Here is a 21,085-nt window from a genome sequence, read left to right as displayed (position 1 = left end):
AATACCTTTGTTGTCTCAAATTAAAATATATGATACGAATAGTCTAATTAAAAACTATACAGTCTATATACATTGCTTTAGTGTACTTAGAACTATAACCCATGCAATTTTAATTGGCCAACTGTAAGACTTGCTGTTATATTTATAGTGGATTCTAGTTTGGATACTGCAAAGTCTTTTTTTTAATGCAATTTTTATCGTATTTAAATAACTCATACAATTTAAGCTTTTGATAAATGTAATTACAATTTTTCTGTTTATACTTTATTTTTCTAATAAAAATGATAACATATTTTATGTAAAATAAATAATTTGAAGGAAATAAATACTAATAATATAAGTTATTATTTTACCGTATTATGGCTTTGCGCCTTTAACATAGACAACTTATAAATACTGGCACAACAGTTAACCATACTGCTTATAATACAAGCCGAGGAGATGATTGATCTTCTTTTACGTAAGAACATATTTATCTGCCATATTAATTGTCTCATTTAATTTATGACCTTACTAACTTATGGTATAAACTAGTAGACAAAGTATTAGTATTGTACTATTATGTATAATACTCAAATAAACAATGGTCCATTTAGGGGCTGATCTAAGTTTGTTTAAGAAGGAAAGGTGAGTAGGAATATTTTTGAGTGATATATAAAGTAAATGTAAAATGAAGAGTTGCCCGTAGTTTATTCAAGCAATTTTGAAAAAAATAGTACAATTCTTAGAAGTTATAATTAACTTTACGGCTTTATTTAATTATAGTATAAGCATACAAATTCTTTACCTATTCAAAAATATTAATTGCAATTTACAATAACAATTTAAACATTTTTTTTTTCATTTGCAAACCTATTGATAACTTCTACTATATTTACAACAATGTCCTTATGTGTGTGCATTAAAGCTAATTCAGTTAATTTACTTTCACCCGATCTTAACCATGTTTTTAATCTACAAATTAAAAACAATAAAAAATACGAAGCATTTTGGAATATGGATGCAGATTTTTCATCCATATATTAATAAACTAGATTTTATTTTTATCTTTGAGATTTATGTATGAATTTATGTTTGATTATGGTTATTACCACGACTATTTTTTATTATTTGCTACTTATACAAAGATAATATACCATATTATTGTTATACATAGTAAATATTAAATAATTTTAAAATAAACTAATTAAAAANGGGGTAATTGCCTTGTCGATCCTCATAAATCCATCCCTGGGTCAATTACTTACTTTTACATAATTAAAATATGTATCTAAATTCTGAAATTTATTGTACTATAACTTTTAATTAAAATTCCTAATATTTATTATTTATTGACTACCTATACTGAGATAGAGTCTTAAAACATAAATTGTCTGGTTACCTTAAAGCAAGCCATTTATAGTAATGTATTATTATTTTTAAATTTGAAAGTAATAAATATAGTAATGTCATTGTTACATTAAAATAACAAATTTGTTAAAATATGCTTTATGTTCAAGAATTTGTAAAATTCATTTTATATTCTGAGGGAAGCGACAATGTATTGATTTTACAATGTGTGTGTTTTATAATTATTTTATTTTTATATTGTGTGGCTGTGTACATGATAAGTACTTATTCGAAACAATGCTTCGAATTTCAACTTCAGTTTATTTTCTGCTAGGGAGTAATCTAATTGGCACATTTAAAAGGTAAAAATAGAAGATTCTCATTAGTAGTAAAAAGCATCACTAAAAACAAAAAAGGGAATATTTATGCATAACCAGTTTTTGACAAAATTCACTATGTTTTTTTGGAATATCTCAAAAAACTAATAAACGTAGGAAATAGGTACTTAAACTGCTCTCAAAATATTTGTATTAGCATTTTCTGTAGGTACTATGATTTTTAAAATATTTTGACTCTTTTTTAGCTATTTCTTTAATTAATATTTTTTAACAATTCTCTGTTAGTTCTAAGAAATTGAAATTTTAATACAAAATTCTTCATAAATTTTCATAATAGCAGTTCAAATATATTAAAATACTATTAAAGAACTATTAAAGATGTATTTTTTATATGCACTTCAGGTTAGGATTTTGGTTAAAAATCATCAAAATCATAAGTATTCTCAAATTGTTTTGTGGATAAAAGTGTATAAAATGTTCAATTTGTTAGATAAGAATTTAAAATTTAAAACAAGATTTCTTATAAATGGTTCATACTGTAGTCAAAAAATCTAAAAAATATATAAACATAGTTTATTTTTTTAAATAGATATTTTTAAGTCCAAATTAAATAACTCAAAAAATTACACACCAAAAATTGGATATTCAAACAAAGAATAAACATTTTAATTATTTTGTTGTAATTAAAAAATAAAAAATATTGAATACTTGAAAGGTTTGAAATATATTATTATATTTTAATTTACACACACAATGACATTTTCAAATCCAATGTTTTCGGTTAGAATTGTTTCAACCTACGACTGTATGACTCATAGTAAAATAAATTACTTTGATAACAATAATATCGTAAAATATACTGATTGATATAAGCTGTCTTCGCTCGGAATAATTTTTGGTAGGTATACAATGATTTTGTATCATTTACTTTAAATTGTACTCATCCATTATAGCATTACATCTAATGTACAGCAGAACGGTACCCATTTACCAAAACTTTTTTTCTGTTTGACTTTTACAAATAGGTATTAAAGATCTTATCTTTTTCCAAATCTGTATTGTTAAATTATTCTTTTTTTTTTAACTGCTTAGAAATACATGTTATTTGAATATTGGAAGTACCTTCAACATTTCTAAGAAATCACAAATGACTACAAAATGTTTCGAGTAGGTTTAGCTGTTATAGAAAGAACGATCAAGTTTCATTATAGGATCAATTTTTTAGCTTCTCTGTTATTTTCGACACAATTAATTTTGAATGACTTTACGGAATAAGATAGTCATTTTAATGCTAGCATTTAAAACTATTTTTTTTATGAATCTTTTATGTGTTAAATCGTAGCATTTTTTTAAAATTTACAACAGCAATAATTTATTTTAATGATTTTAAAATAATACAAGGTTAGTTTTTAATGGTACTCTCGCTATAGTCAGTAGTCACTATACTTCATTAAATTTATTTTAAAACATTTAAATTAAAATTTATTTTTGAGTTACTACACTTATATTGAATTTAAAAAAGTCATTTACCTAGAGCCTACATAATAGAAAAAATATGTTAACTTTGCTTAATATTTTCTGGATGCGATTAATTAGCATTAATTTTAAACGTAAACTCATTTATTCTGGGGGCTCTTAATTTTTGTTCAAAAGAACCAATATTGTGTTGTTTTATTTAATATTAAAGTAAACTGATCTATTATCAAACATGAAATTGACATTATTTGTGTTCTGAAGTTGACATTTCTACGATATTTCAATCTTAAAACGATCAATAAGCATTTTTAAAATATTACATTTTACATACTCAGAGTCACCCTTACAATTTGCAATAAAGCAAAAACTTTTTTAGCGGGGCCTATAAAAAAATATGATATTTTTCATACAAAGTCTCAAACAAACGTAAACATACATAAACTATTAATTTTTTCTATTACCTTAATCAGTACCTCGCCAAACCATTTTACATTTATGCATCACATACATATATGTAATGTATATTCATTGGTTCTACGACAATTGAGCGAAAGAAAAAGAGTGAACGTAAATGAGCGAAAAAATATAATATTATAATATAATTGAAATAAATTATTTGCACATACATATAATTATAAAATTAATACATTTACGTAGATTTCATATTTGTCATACTTATTGAATATAGAATTAATACATTTATACTTGCAATGAAAAATTATACGCGATACCTTTTAAATATTAAAGTGTCGGAATATTATAATAATCGTCAACAATATTTTTTAATTTTTCTCAGAATCATTATATTTTTATTTTTTATTGGACGAACGAATGACACTATTAATTTGATGTAACTGTATATCCACTTAAGTCTGTTGATTTTGAAGGGCTTTTATGAACTTCCAAATTGTTGGATTACACGATATGTCCATCATATTTTTTCGCTCTATATGCTTTCACACATATTTTTATTCGCTATTTTTCATTCGCTCATTTATGTTCCCTCTTTTTCTTTCGCTCAATTGTCGGGATACCATATTCATTATATTGTTGTATAATGTGTCAATAATATTAAGTCCAATTTGTCTAATATTTCAAGTTCAATTGATGAAGTTGCTAAATTTGTTGTTTTTTCCTGATTTCATGTAGTTCTTAGGTAATTTCTCCTAAGATAAGTTCCCGTTCACCCAGACCTTAGGATGGCCCTGTACGGCTATACATGCTCATAACTCGTTTAAAATTGAAATATTATAAAAAAGCCAACCGAAGATCACCGATAATGTTCTTAATTTTTGATAATAGAACAATTTACTCCAATATTTAAGCTAGCAACACAAGGATTGTTGGGCTAAACACAGATTTGCTATAACTTGGGTGGGTCAGAGAGAGAATACAATAATAGTGCACTGCAGGCATCATCGTACATTGTTATTAGAACTATAAAAGGTGTAATAGATAGACCTGACCGAAAATAAAAAATGATGTTACCTTAACGTAGTACAATTTTTTTTAAACATTATATGAGTAGAAAATAATTTAAAAAATATACTCATGTCAGCAAATTTCCTAAAATTATATTTTGAAAAAAGTTATTACGCTTTAAATGAATTTGATCAAAAAAATATTGATATTTAAAAAAATTCTAAAAAAAAAACTACTCGGATTAGATAAATGTTTTTACCATCGAAATTGTTCTTATAATCAGATTCCAAATTGGCTATTTTAAACTTATCCAATACAAATTTAGGTAAATTTTAAATCTTTTATATTCAGTATTAAAAAAATAAAAATAATTTTACGCAAGTGACCGTAAATAATTTATAAAAAAAATTCAAAATTTGATTATAACAAAAGTTATTGCATTAGTCAGTTTTTTCTGGTACACCCTGTATACTGTAAATCTTCTCAAAAATAAAGTTAAATTTTATAAAGACATTTTATATTTTTCGCATAAAGTTTGTAATTACTAACATCAACTGTTGACTAATCATTTAAAATTTTACTCAATCAATACTTTGAGAATGTTATGAATGTTATGAAACATTAATTGTTTATGTGTTAAAAATGTTATATTATTATATTTATAGTATAATTTTTGATGCATACATTAAATATGTACGTTAACACAATAGTAGGTAGGTACCTACTACATTGTATAGTACCATGTACCAAATACAACTATCGAATGGGTCAAAGATGTGGTTAATTGCATCGAAGGCTTAATATTATTAGTTGTATATAGCTATATTATATAGGTATACAACTATTTAGTTATAATTATATCTAGAAGTCTAGACCAAAATATGTGTGATATTAAGAGGTTTTGTTATTGTATTTCGCGTCTGTTTCATAAGAAAAAAAGGAAAGTTATCTATATTATATTCGATTTACCTGTATGGTTACTATTGTGTTTTTGGCTCGGCGTTATCATTCATTGATGGAAAATTGCCGATTAATTATTTCTTGTTCTCAATCCAAAAGCTGTCTATCAAATCCTATTGTTTACGTTAGTTGGTCATTGCGCCTATGTAAATTTGGCTCATCTGATTTATATATAATTTTAAATATACTTATATTTACAAGTATATATATAAGCCAATCAACATACGATTGAAAAAATACTATTATTGTGTACGGGTTGTCAAATCCAAAATGCTGTCGTCTTAACTATTTAGTTAATACTTCTGACGTCAGAAATATGTGTTCTATTCTTTTTTTTCTTTTAATATTTGTGGCCGCATCACGTTTCTCTCGATAGATTCACATGCTAAAAATATCTCTCGAGGAAGAACTTAGGAATGGACGTTGTTAGTGCTCGCTGAGTTGTGGTCATGTGCTGTGTTAAGTGATTTTTTTTATAATGGAGCAACTTATTCGAAGGTGAGTTTATTCTATGTTATATTTATTTAAGTATTTATTAAAACATTATTAGTTATTTAAAACAAAGATTATTATTTCAATTTATTAAAATATAATTTTAATTAAAACAATATAACTTATGTAATATTAAATTTGAAAATAAATTATTTTTTATTCATGAGAAGACTCGTGGTCTATATTATATTTTTTTATACTAGAAATAAAATCATATTTTATTTTTTTATTAATATTTTATAGTTTAAATTTTTTACATTTATAAGCATGCAGTTGTAAGACTAGAAATGAATTATTATTTTACCCTTATTTGCAACCAAATATAATAATATACTACCTAAATTTTATTTTGTGAAAGTACCTTCCTATATTTTCAACATAATTTTCTTCCCCGGATAAATAATAATAATTTCAAAAATATTTTTATTTTATTTGTAATTAAATGTTTAAAACACTATAAGTATATCTAGTTTTATTTTAACTAATGTCTAGATACGCGATCAAGTAGTTTATCAAATAATTATTTCGCACATGTATTTTCCAAGTGCCTATCTATAAGGACGTTATACTGTAATCTTGTAACATTCAATATTTAAAAATAATTATGTTATACAAAAACAATATTAAATTGCTATGACAAATGTTTGAATACGTAACTTAGTACTTTTCATATTCAAGACACTTACATGATAAATAACCACAATAATTAAACCAAGCTATTGCATTTCGTGACACACACATTTAAATCAAAACAAAAGTCAGATATTCACTTTTTATTATGTCCTAATACTCTTTTTTAAGGCAACAATTTTTTATTTTTGAATTAAAAAAAATGTATAGGCTATAGGTATTCAGTTTATCAATGATGGCGTTCGATTCAACCTTAAAATATATTTGAGAGATTAATAGCGATATGATCAATTTTAATTAATAGCGTAATCACATTGAGTGTACGATTGCATAAAATAAGATATTTTGGACAGTGTCCACGCCCTAAATTAGTGTAAATATTATTAGTCATCTTTATTTTTATGTCCACTCGCGCCATATTGGTTTTGGTCCAATTCCCACAAGTAGACGTTCTATTTTAAATAAATCTAGTGACACTCAACAAATTCAAATATTTTATTTCAAAAATCCACACCAGTGCTTATAATATTATGTATTAAATAGTCTGATTACCATCATGATTTTCCAAGGACCTTGTTTAATAGGTAAAAGTTCATTACTAAAATCAATGTTGTATTTATTTTTCTAATGTTAAATGATTATTTTTGTGTATTTCAAGTATTTTCATTAGACTTGATTTGCATTTGAAATGCATGAAAAAAAAAATTATTGATAATATTCTGATAAGATATTTTGATTTAATTATTATGCGATTGACATAAATTAGATACATACAGGACACATGAACACACATAACAATATATAAAACTTGTGTATCTATACCTATAAGCTTAACGTATTATGAATATTACACGATATATAAGTAACTACATAACTAGTTACCTACCTACATGTTTTATTATTTTTATAAAATAATTATTTTGAAAATTTAAAAAACAACATATTTTATTAAAACTGCTATAGATTACATAATTTGTGATTACTTATTATTTTTCAAACTGTTGTTTATATATTAATTATTAATTACTGTGTTATCCATCTAACCTATCAAATATAATAAATATAATTTTTTTTATAACACTTTGAATTGTATGGTAATGGTATTAAAGATTTCAAAATTGAATTGTTCATACATCATAACATTAAGAAACTCAAAAAAGAATATTCAGCGTTGTATTTAATCAAAAATATAGGCACAGGTTTTTAATTTCATAGAAATTTAGATAAAATATTATGCATAATATAGTACCTACCTAAAAGATGAATCTGTTTTGCGAAAATTCGATAAATGTTTGAATAGAATATCTTTTTTATTACATATTTTTAAAATACACAAATCAATTTTATAAAAATGTTTGAAGTTGTTCCTTTAAAAAAAGTATTTCTTTAGGAAAAGATTACTAACCTATTTTTTAAAATATAATTAATTCAATTGTTTATTTATCTTTAAAATCATCGTTTTATTTCTTATAAAAGGTACGTTTGTCTAACTTATCATAAGTAAACAAACATTATTATAATATTATTCAACATCATAATATACATTATATGTATTTTATACAATCTATTTAGGCACAAATATACACAGTCAATTCACAGCCATAGTCGTAAAAATTAATTAAAAAACCCTCTCAGTGTATTTAGTCCGGATATTTATTCATAATTTTGGTATTTTTAACAATATTATTTTGTTTAACATTATCTAAACATAGGTTATATTTTAATAATTTTCATAGGATTTTAAAAATAAAATTCCATGATTGCTTTTAAATTATATCACCTATATATTTTTAACCACCTCGATAATTGTTTATATATTTAATTACATACTTTATAATTTATAAACAATAAACTTACTATTTGAGTTTTATTTTATGCAATTTTAATTATTGTGTATAATGAAAAAACTATGGAACAAAATAATTTATGCATTTCATGCGTTATGTAATTTTTACATTCTTAAATTTATCTTACCTATATAATAATTATAATACAAATTTTAAAATTATCATTGAGTATTTGTATTAATAGAATAAAGAAAACAAATGTTTGTATATATATTAATGAAGTGCGTGTTTTAACTCTATAAACCGTGATTTAAATTTCATACAAAAAAAGTTATACACATTTTTAAAAAAATATAACTAATAGTACCTAGTTAATATTTTTAAATTCACTAAAGAGTAGGTTGGTGATGATAGTGATGATAAGGTGCTCAGTTTATTATTAATAACCCATGATTAAAATAACATTATGAAAAGCTATGCAGTGGATACTTCCTAATTTATAAACAATGCTAAAAATATTTCATTATTTATTTATATTGAATTTCTACATTTATGTGTATCCATGAAAAGTGAATACATTAAATATTACATGTATCTGTGATTTACAATCTTAAGCTAATTATGTTGTTAAAATATTTCTAAATATTTGTAGGTTCAAAAATATTAGAAGGTTTAGCTACTTGACAAGTTTTATTAAGCACCTTTGCATAATTGTATTGATGGGGGGTTAACCGACCTGATACGTTAAATTAATTAGTCACGCTCACACACACTCTGACTTAACACTGATATATAACAATAACAGAGCATTTTTTTTTCTGTAAAATATGACTCTTAGAATTTATTCGATGTGTATTTTAAACGAAAGACTTTGTACAAACGCCACTCAGAATAAATTATACTACAAATATTTATTGACATTTGTTATACTGTTCAGTATATTGTATATTGTAGTATTGTACAGCTTGTCCGAAATGCTAATTATAGTGTACATATTTTCTAATATTAACCTTTACTCGGAGCCAGCTTAAATGAATGCTACAGTGAATGGTATACATAAAATGTTTGAAGCTTCTCTATATTGTTATTCAGTCAAGTATCAACCAATAAAACAAAATAAATTTCGACAACCACTAATATACTAATTTATATTAATTTAAACTTGAAAAAAAAGGAAAAATGTAAAAGTTTTAACAATGCATTTCTAATAAAACTATTATTGGTTTTGATTAGGTATCGTTAAACACGATTTGTATCTTTAAATACTATTCTGAGCCTAAGTCGTGTTTTTCTACTAATAGGCTCTAAGTCGATGTGATATAAGTTATAGAGTTTAAACAAAAGTTAGAGAAAATGGTAAAATATAGTCTTATGTACTCTAAAAAATGAATCAATCAGCAATGTGATTTTACATGCTGAGTACATTTAGGAGTAGGCACCTATATTATTTTTAATAACCTTTTGCTACAAATGTTTTTAATAAGTATTCGATTCAGGACTTTACACCGGAATCATTTATTCAGGTTTCAGGTGTTAAAAGAAAATTCTGGTTACGTTCGGGTGCAAAGTACTAATTTGATTAAATAGGAAATACCTATAGGAAACATGTATGAATTTAATAAGATAAAATGTTTCATTATTAACTGCAATATATTACATTAATAATACACTCATTTTAAATGAACGTATGAAACTGTATATTACCAGCATAATAAATAATAATGATTATGATCTACGACTAACGAGCCAGATAATTTTTGGAATAAAATCGAATTAGGTACCTACATACTTTAATAAATATAAATTTTACTTATTTGTTAAAATTAAATTTTCGTAAATGTATTTATTAAATAGGTTAGTACAGTTATATTTGGACAGTGTTCTATTTAATGTACTGGTACACCTATCTAAAACTCATGTTTTTGCTGTGTTATACTTACACATTTATATTAATTTCTTTTAAACATACAAACGAGTTATTTATCTTCCCCATTGGCCATTTTCCCACTTTATTTACTAGTTTTCGCTAATTATTATCGTTAGATGTTTTATCTAAATAAAACATACTTTTTACAAGACATGTATGTTGTAGATATCATGTATGTATATGTTAGACATAAAAAAATCTGATAAATATCATTTCAAATTAAAATGTATTTTAATTTAGAACCACGGTTGTCATAAATATATATCTATTATGAAAGCTTAGGTGCTAACCTATTTTGCTAACAATAATTTCGTATTCAAAAATAATGAGTTACACAGTTGTGGATTTAGGCAAACCATATGAAAAAATTGTTGTGTGTAGGCATTTAGTATTCAAAACTATACTTTTAAACACATGATACAAATAATTCAGTATATTAATGAAGCGCGGACAGTTTTATTTATAGAAACTTAAAGTGTTATAGTTTTCTTAAACATTAGTTAGTACCTATCCTACTCATTTTTCTTCAATCAAATTTCGATTGTTGTACAGTAGTCTAAATCATTATGTTCGAGAGTAAAATATATTTTTAAAAATGTGATTCCCTGACACAAGGTTGTGTAAAAATAGTTTACTACCCATATTTAATTTATGTTTAAAAAGAGAAATATATAATATATACATTTAGAGAAAAATAAACTTTTGTATACATTACACGATTGTATTTATTCTTATACCATATATTATAAGTATCAAACACCATGACACCGAGCTGTTTTATACTGTACACTGTGCAACATGTTAATTTTACACTTCTATCAAAGTAGACGGAGATGTATGAGCTATGAGTACAACTATTATGCAATACTTCGACTATATATTTATTTAATGCAATTTTGTATAATCATCATCGGTTGAAAATTCGTAATAAAAATATCTGATTGAATCGTGTGTATGTTTTTGGTGTATACATTAATTTTAGATTGAAATCAAGGATTAAATTTCTTGGTTTTTACATTTCCATATAATATGTTTTCTGGCACAAAATTTAATAATTACATTTTTTTCCCATTCATCTGTACATAAAATGTATAATATGTCTTAATTTAGTGTAACATACTTTTGCACTTGCAGTGTTAATATTGTATATAACTAAATATTTCAAAATTACAAAATTATTAAATTATTATACGTGACTTTTTTTGTAGTACCAATATAGAGTAGCAGATTAGAGAGTTTACACCCACTAGTCTTACTACACACATATTATAATACATGATAGATTAAAATAATTATACATGTAAATATATTTCTATATAAATAAATGTTATAAATTGTGTAATTGTTATACAATTATAAGAACTTCACTTCACTATATTCTTATCTAAATCAATATGTTTTGACATAATATAGTATGTAAGGAATATTTTTTTCTCACTCAAAATGAGAATAATCCTATAAAAATCAAAATAAAGTTTTATCATATTATAATCAGTATCGACACTTTTTTAAATTTAATTGTTTGAATATTTGACAAATTCTACCTTCAAAAGTTATGAAAACTATAATTACACCAATTAATTGAAAAGAACTTGAATTTGTGTTTGAAATATCCTTCTTGATAACATTATATAAATATAAATACACATCTCCTGTTTGGTTAACCAAGTAATAGCTATTTCAACTGTGTTTAGTATAGTAATTTAGTACAATAATTAAATGATTAGAACAGCGTATTATACTTTGTAGTTTGTAGGTAAAATGTATTATAATGATAAATTACAGTTCTATTATGCGTAGGTATAGAATGTTTATTACACGTCATTTACACATCATGTTATAATACAAAATGTAAATATTCACTTCTAATTATGAATAACAGTACCTATTAGGTATTTATTTGATTTAAAACTCACGATAATACCTACTAGTTAGAAATAAAAATAACAATATTTAACTACAGTTTATAATTATATATCTACTAAGCTTTTAATTCAAAAATAATTCAGTTACAAAATGTATGATTGTATTAATTGCCAATTTATGCGAATTATTCATGAGTTTATTATACCAAAATACCTACACATAACATTATCTATAGCAAATGTCGATTTATATGTTGATTTTTTCAGAATGATATTATGCAGAATTCCTCATAAAGGACGAAGGATGTCATTGAATTGTTAAATTGGCAAGTAAAGTCCCTCCACATTAGAGTACACAGGACTACTGTATTTATTTTGCCATTGAGCACCAATCGGCTTGCACATTATAACGATGGGCGTAGCCGAAGACTTCGCTCCTAGCTTCACGCAGAAGCCACAATTGCGACAGGAAGACGAAGGCAACCGATTGATATTTGAATGCCGACTGTTGGGATGCCCCAAACCAGAAATTACATGGTTCCGGGGCGAGACTCAGCTGGCCGAAGACCACAGAACCGTAATGAAAATCCAGGCAGTGGCTACCAACACGTATGTTGTTATCCTTGAGCTGGATGATGTGGTCGAAATGGATGCTGGCCTTTATAAGGTAAAAGCAAAAAATAAAATGGGTGAAGTGGCAGCATCAATCAATTTGAATTTCAGCCGTGAGTAACTCAACAATGTTATTTTTATTTGTTTATTTATGATTTTTTTTTTAAACATTGACTTACTTCTTTAGTATTTAAGAATAAAAAAATATAATTTTAAATACCTACGACATACTTTGGAGCTTGCATTTTCTTGTGTAAAAGGATAAGTCGTTATAGTTAAAACAGTGCACTAGGTAACATTTTGGCATGAACTCATTTTTTTTTCTAAATGTGTGAAATGTTCACACGGGTCCTCTTATATTATAAATAAGTATTATTTTTAATTTGATGAAGAAAATTAAATGCCTAAGTAATTTATGTATCTAAACTAGAAATAAAAGTTTTTTTAAAAAACATTTTTGGACATTTCGTTTTAAGATATTCGTAGTTCTTATTTAGATTCAATTTTATAACAAAATAATAAATATTGAATAAAAATTAAAAATTAATAATTAAATTACTTTTATTTTTAAAAGTAGGTAACCTCTACCCTATACATAAATACCAAATATTTTATAGTAATTTATTTATGAATGTATACAATAATATGTAGGTAACCATACAATTAATAGTAGGTAGGTATTATTATATTATTTACCACATTTGGTAGAATACATGTACCTATACAATAATCAATAGTATGATACTTTTATCATACTCAACCTTGAAAAACGATTATTCATTATAGTTTATGGTTATGTGGTAGATAGATCCTCAATGGATCGAACAAAATAATTACAGAAGTGCTGGCATTTCAAGTTTTTATTCATACTGTTTTTATATTAATTCGATTTAAAATGTGGGTTTAATTTTAAAAAGGTATTGAAGAAAATGCTTTAAAAAAATTGTTAAGTTTTTATTTATACCTAATATAGTATTGATATCATTCTGAATATTATGTAATAACACCCCATGTTGTGTTTTATTCAAATTTTAACTATTGTAATTTTTCTTGTACTGATTAGTTATTACACAACTTAAAAAAAAAATTATTTATGTATTTTGATTTCTAATATTTTTTGTTTCAATTTTACTTTAAGCATTTTATTTAAAATTATACTTTTGATATAAAGTCTCATAATTATCTCAATTTTTATAGAATTTTATTAAGAAAAGTAATGATTTACTGCTTTACACTTAAGTGAGGTAAAATTTCTACAGATACTTGATAGAATAAAAATTAAACAAAAAATATTATATTCTGAAATTATAAATATTTAAATAATCCAATTGTGGTACATAATTAATAAATAATATTACATATTTCAATGCCCAAAGTCAATTTGCGTCATTTATTAATACGTGAACATAACAATTGATAATATCTTATAAAAAAATTGCCTTTCTATCTTCTCGAGTTCGTTAACATTTATGATGTTGGCACTATGTCTATGTAAAAATACAGTGATCCAGTGAGAACAGTTGAGTGGGTTAAATTTGGCAATAAACTCGCATTCCCCTAAATATAGATAAAGAGTTCTGTCACCAAACGTTTCTACTAATGAGACTTGCATTTAAAATTACTTTGCTAAAAAATATGAATAGGAACACCTAACAATACAAATATTTTCATTGCAATATTTTGTGTGTAGGTAGGTACGTTAATAATTTATTACACCTCTACCTATTACGGAATACCTACCAAATGAAATTATTTATTTATGAAAAACAGTATGAATATACCATTCAATATGAAAGATACCATGATTTTACCATCGTTAAGTATTGGTAATAAATCATTTTTAGGTATTTTTATTTAATTTGTAAGTTGTAAAAACAATAATTGTTGAAAGACATCTTTATTTAGGTACATACAACTTTAAAACATTTAATTATTGAACACGATAAAATATCGATCAACATTGTATGGTTTTATCATCCGACAAAAGATAATATTATGCATTGAAAAATAGATGATTAAATTTAAAATCCTTAGTGGTATAACTATAATATAAAGTATTAAGACACTGCCTCCAAAGTATTTACACAATAGCTTTATATTTAATGATTGATGTGTTGGGCCTACCTAATATGACGTATCTACACTGAAAATAATATTTTATACTATACATTTTTTTTATTGGTTCCATTGTGTAATAAATAAGAATACCAACCACCATGCCAGTTATTTTTATATTATGTGATTTATATTTGAATATAATTATATTAATCATACCTATATTTAATGTTCAATATTATATTTGTAATGAACAGCGAATTTAAAGGCATTGGTAAAAGAATATTATTAAAATAAAATTACATACAACATACGATAGGTATTTGAAAAGATTTAACAAAATCGGAGACTAAAGTATAAATTATAAAAATATATTGATTATTATTTTTTTTTTAATACCTGGTTGATAAAATATAAAAAATTTATAAAATATTCTGCGCTAAAACTATATAAATCAGACAAATTCGTAATATTATTTAATGGCAATTTCTACCATTGTTGACATTTTTAGGTAGTAGTAAGCAATATAATATATCAAAATAATTTTAATTCAACAAGATTCTATAAAAATCTATTCGATGGTATTCGATTTGAATCTCATTATAGTCGGAAGTAGATAGGTACCTAAGTAAATGTGCAGTTATTTATTTATTTATTTGTACATTAAAATAATAAATTAGGCACTCGATAGTGAAATAAGAACTATTAGGTTTGATTTATATTCCTATAAACATACTAATACATCGGTTTTATAAAAAAACTATTACTTATTACAGTTTGTTAATTGTTAACAAAATTAATTGTTTTTTTTTTGTTTTAGCGGTTGACGAACCGCATGAAAAGTAAGTTATCTTTTTTAATATAACCTCTAAATCGTAGAGTAAGTATAAATATTTAATATAAAAATTAATATTTTTTACTACAGGCAAATTGATGGATTGGCCCCAACATTTTCAAAAAAGCCATCTATCAAACAAGAAGATGATGGTAAGAGACTTTTATTCGAGTGCATTATTCAAGCTGATCCAAAACCAACAATTGCATGGATTCACGGTGGAAAACCAGTGATAGATTCTCCTAGACATAAGGTGTGAATAAAAATAATTATTTTGAAAAAAAAATTTTATTTTGTATATGAATATAATGGAAATAAAATTAACCATTTTTAGTAGGAAATATTTCTATTTATCAGTTACATAGCCAGGATTTTTTTCAAGAGGGTTGCTTAAGGCCTAAGTCCCAATATAGCTACAGCACCGATATTTATAATATTTTTTTATTACTATAACTTTGTGTATCTTAGTATTTATTAAAAATAATAAATATAGGTATCCTTTATCCATTTAGTATAGGTAAAAAATAATAATAGAAAAAAGTATTAGTACTTCCAATAACCTAGATTCTATACTTCCTCCAAGCAATCGCTCATAAATCATAATGTATTAATTAATTTCTCAATTATCAGGATAAGCTTTTCATCTTTGTGTCTTTGTCTTATACTATTTTACTATACCTAAATTACAGTTTTTAATTTAACACACAACTACAAGCTTCTCGGAGCTGTTTTTCATTTTTTTTTATTAATTTTTTACAGCAATATGTAGATAAAGATGGACATTCCTATTTAGCAACTCTAGAAATAAGAAACGTCACTGTTGAAGATGCTGGAAAATATAAAGTTACAGCGAAAAATGAATTGGGTGAAAGTAATGCCACAATTAGTCTTAATTTTGACAGTAAGTATCAAAAATTTTTTACTATGTATTACACGTATTATATATTATATACCTAAACTTATACTTATATATTAAGTATTTTGATTGACCATAATTACACTTTAAAGGATTTGGCTTTCTTGCTTGTATATTGTAGAGCTAATAATATTTATCAAAATTAAATTCAAAAAATAAATTTTAAATTAGCTTAACTTAACCATTCAAATATAGACTTTAATTTGTAGTAAAAAAAATATTTTGTATGGGAGATGCCATAAAGAATTAAATTATAAAAATGCAATTAGGCTCAATGGTCTATTGCAAAACTGTGTGGTATGAACGCATTTTTCAGTGAGTTTATTTGAATCTTGTAATTATATAATATTGTACCAAACAACTATTACAATTGGTTTTTGTGCGTCTGTTTGTGTGATATACATATTGTTATGTGGAAGGATTTAAAAAAAAAAATGAAGTCGTGAATTATGTATAAAAATATGATAATTTTTCATTTTGAAGGGTTCATTTCAAAATCCTAATTCATACAACGTATTTTTGCCTTTAATTTCTTTAAAACGGTTAGGATAAACTACGTACTTTTTACTAATTTAGAACAATTAATAATTTTTCGTAAAGTTATTTTGATAGGTAGGTTATACTATTTGAGTACCTCAATAAAATTATACCTTATATAAGTGTGCGTATAAGTATTTGTAGATAGTAGAATAGTAGATACCTACTTAAATGTATGTTCATTTTGTACATCTACCTTATAAATCTGTACAAAAAACCTTACTGAACCATCGTTTAATTTAGTTAACTATTTTGACGTACGCGTGTTAAATCATAATATAGATAGGTTATATTTTTGAAATGCATTGTTTCCACAAAACATTTTATAACATCTTACTACAAGGGAGGGAATAGAGACATTTGATATAAAAGTTACTGACAGTTATTTATCTTTCGACATATTCGGAAGAAGAAGAATAGAAGATGATCATTTTCGCTATTATTTTTGGATTTTATAAATTTAATAACTGTTGAACTTTTTAAATATTGAGTGCATACAGATAAAATAAGAATATTTAATGTCATATTCTCATTTCTAGCCGTCTAGGTTACAATTTAAATTTTTCTAAGAATTTAAGTTAAATTATTTTTCAATAAGAAGGTAACTAAAAAGTTTACAAATAGTTTATTAAGTAAAAAAAAATATGTTTTTTAAAATTTTAAAATAATAATAATTTATAGTTAATTTACAGTTTTTTGGGGGGTTTTGAATTGAACGCTTATCAAAATGAGAACTGTAATTAAAACATATTATTACTCTAATACATTAGCTTTGTAACATACGCAGTAGTATTTAATAACGTGTGAGTTCACTATTTTCAACATTCTATAATGTATAATATGTAAATTAAGTATGAATATGTACATAAGTATAAAATATATTTATTGGTTAACAGTTAAAAAAAAAATGCGCGGTTTATATGATCCCAAATATGACCCATATAAAATTATACAACTATTTATAAGGTATATAGGTAATCAATTTTAAGTTGGTCTCATACAATTTAGTGTAAGTGCAATTTATGTATATCATAAGATTTTTTGTGTACATGTTATGGTTATGTATGCACATTACATATAAATGGCATACCTATAGTTATTATGATTACGTGTACCTACATTGTGGTAAACAGTGGTGAAATGTAGGTTTTCAGTAAGTTTTCACTTTAGGTGACGAAGCACCTGTACCTGAAGATGGGATAAAGCCCACATTTACCGAAAGGCCCATAATTACACAGACTGAAGATAGTAAAAACGTTACTATAGAATGTCGTCTAGTGGGAGATCCAAAACCAACGGTCCAATGGTAAGTACAAATACGTTTTTATTTTTGTGCATTATTGCGTTAATAATAATTATTTTATTCGATTTACGTGTTTCTACTATAGGTACCATGGTAAAAATATTGTGAAAGGTAGTAAGTATTCCTCGTCATTAAATATAGATCAAAAACTGTATTACTTGGCAAAACTGGAAATAGCAAATACAGAAGAAGCGGATAGTGGAGAATACAGAGCCGAGGCATTCAATGTCCACGGCAAATGTGTCGCTAATGTAAATTTGAATTTAAATGATGATCATAAGGGCCATCTTAAGTAAGTAAAACATCTTGAAAAAATATAATTATTTGATAGAAATAAGTGTTCGGTTTAAGACATTTAAAATAAAAAATGAAATTTGTATAATACGTAATAGGTTCGTGCCGTATACCTTCATCGTTACATATTAGTATATTACCATGTGCTTATAATGCCTTAAAACATACCATTCATACCAGGTTTATATTACAAATTATAACCACAAAATTATGCATTTCTAATCATATAGACTATTGAATTTTCAGAAAACATCAAATATTACTTTCGAATACATTTTTGATGTCATGATTGTTTTTTTTGTCATTGTTTGTTATATTTTTATGACAATATCTGTAATACCCATATTACATTAAAATGCAACTCCAAAAGAAGACATTCTTATTTTTTGTTTTTAAATATACAATTTATGGGCAAAGTATTATAGAAAAAAAAATTCAGAATAAAATATGCCTTATTATACTTAATAATCTAAATGTTAGTAACATATTATATTTTTCAGAGAAAATTATAAAAACATATATTTTTAAAAACTATAAGATCCGCTTCATTTCACTCAGTCATTTTTTTTAACCTATCCAACTTTGAAATAATTGAACTTTCATAATTACACTATTATATTATGTAATTATACTTACCTATTAGTAGTTGTTCAGTAATGAACAACGCCCGATCTCAATATTTTTATGAACCTATTAATATTATTACAATACCTGCCTACACAAATACACAATATAAGTCAAAATGTATGTAAATAATGTATAAAATACGATTTAATAAAAATCATATTATAGACCTATTATAATGAGTAGGTACTCTTTTTTAATTCACATCGAATGCCTGATCGTAAATTAATCATAATCAGTATGATTGGTGCATATATTTGTCTTCGATCACCCATAAAATCTCGTTTTCTTTTCAAAATCATTCACTGGATGTGAAAATTATTGTCCATGCAAAATAATAAAAATACAATGGATACTTTATGACATTTATGACAATTATTCCCAATTTTTGAATATTGATTATATCTTCTTGTTTTTGTTTCATATCTAAACATCGCAATAGATTGGTACCTATTATATGGTATTAAATTAACATTTTATTACTCAAAATGACAAAAAAAATATTTTTTAATTTTGGTATTAGGGGCATTAGGGCACATTTCAAGTATCGACTTCAATTGTACTGCTCTAATAGTTTAACTTGTTTATCTCTTCCAATTATTTTAAACATTTATTTTGTTGGGACTCTAAATATTAATAAACCTAACGATTTAAAAGTAGACAACAAAGAAGAACTCTTCTCTTGATAGTCATCGGGTGCTTATAAGTATTATAAAGTTTCATATCATACTAATACACCAGTTATACATAATATGCATTTAGTTTTAGTGTATTGTAAAATGTTCTGATGTAGATATGCCCAAAAACTCTCAGGACCCTTGACCTCGATATCTATAATTTTATTACTTAATATAATAGGTAGTTATAACAAAACGTATTCACAATTTTTGGTGGCTGATGTTGGCTGTGCTCAATACAACGTCTATAATATGGTATTTTTCTAGAACCAGGGACTCATTGAAATATATACCGGGGCCAGCTGACCTTTTGTGATGTATTTAGGGCCGTATTTATAATTTTTGCGTTCTGGGTCAACCATATAACCCCCTTCAAAAAATAGATCCACTTTTTTAATTTTTCTTAACCCATTTTTAGTTGTAATTATTTATGGTTATGTCATGGTTGCCAATCTACAACCATGGTTATGTTAAAATAATATTAGTTATATTCTATGCTAGCACTTATCAGTTATCGTTGATTGACAAATTACGCCATAAAATTATGGACGTATCATAGTACAAATTCTTTCAAAAAAAAAATATTTATTGATACAATATAACAGCGGGCTACAGCGGTGTCCGGCCACCCCCCTAAATAGATCAATATTTGGCCGCCAGAGGCAAATGTCACCATTGAGCACCCCTAAATATGGCCTTTAATGTATTTTGAGTATAAAGTTATCTTTTAGGTACCCCATAGTCAATGTGAAATTTTGAACTGTATGCAGGTTGATACAATACAGTATATACCACATTAATTTATTATAAAAATAATAACCTTTGACAGTGTTAATCTGATTATTACTTAAGTGAAATAATAATAGAAAAGAAACATATTTCAATGGTTTTTAAATTCAATAGTCAGTAAACGCAGTTGTTTTTGATCTGAAAACTTTAAGACTAAGGAACTTAAGACTAAGGAGTCTTAGCCCTCAGCTCCTCGCTATTTTCGCCTACAACTATT

The 21,085-nt window shown here is 25.1% G+C and overlaps 1 protein-coding gene across 15 annotated transcripts in view; it reads left to right on the top strand.

Moving 5' to 3' along the window:
- The first annotated feature begins 5,907 nt into the window (after nucleotides 1-5,907).
- Nucleotides 5,908-21,085, top strand: part of LOC111040815 (twitchin) — a 79,774-nt gene continuing 64,596 nt past the window's right edge. For 11 of the 15 annotated variants that reach the window (XM_022324857.1, XM_022324850.1, XM_022324854.1 and 8 more), the window contains exons 1-7: nucleotides 5,908-6,023; nucleotides 12,494-12,951; nucleotides 15,714-15,735; nucleotides 15,819-15,981; nucleotides 16,488-16,629; nucleotides 18,352-18,487; nucleotides 18,570-18,776. In XM_022324857.1, coding sequence (XP_022180549.1) covers nucleotides 12,639-12,951; nucleotides 15,714-15,735; nucleotides 15,819-15,981; nucleotides 16,488-16,629; nucleotides 18,352-18,487; nucleotides 18,570-18,776 — 983 coding nt within the window. In that variant the 5' untranslated portion in view covers nucleotides 5,908-6,023; nucleotides 12,494-12,638. Of the gene's footprint in view, nucleotides 6,024-7,211; nucleotides 7,232-12,493; nucleotides 12,952-15,713; nucleotides 15,736-15,818; nucleotides 15,982-16,487; nucleotides 16,630-18,351; nucleotides 18,488-18,569; nucleotides 18,777-21,085 lie in introns of those variants that run through there. The other 4 variants (XM_022324859.1, XM_022324858.1, XM_022324856.1 and 1 more) reach the window with 2 other exon arrangements.

This window comes from Myzus persicae, unplaced genomic scaffold (genome assembly GCF_001856785.1).
Source record: "Myzus persicae strain clone G006 unplaced genomic scaffold, MPER_G0061.0, whole genome shotgun sequence".
NCBI classification, from domain to species: Eukaryota; Metazoa; Arthropoda; class Insecta; order Hemiptera; family Aphididae; genus Myzus; species Myzus persicae.
This window is presented reverse-complemented; position numbering and strand designations above follow the sequence as displayed.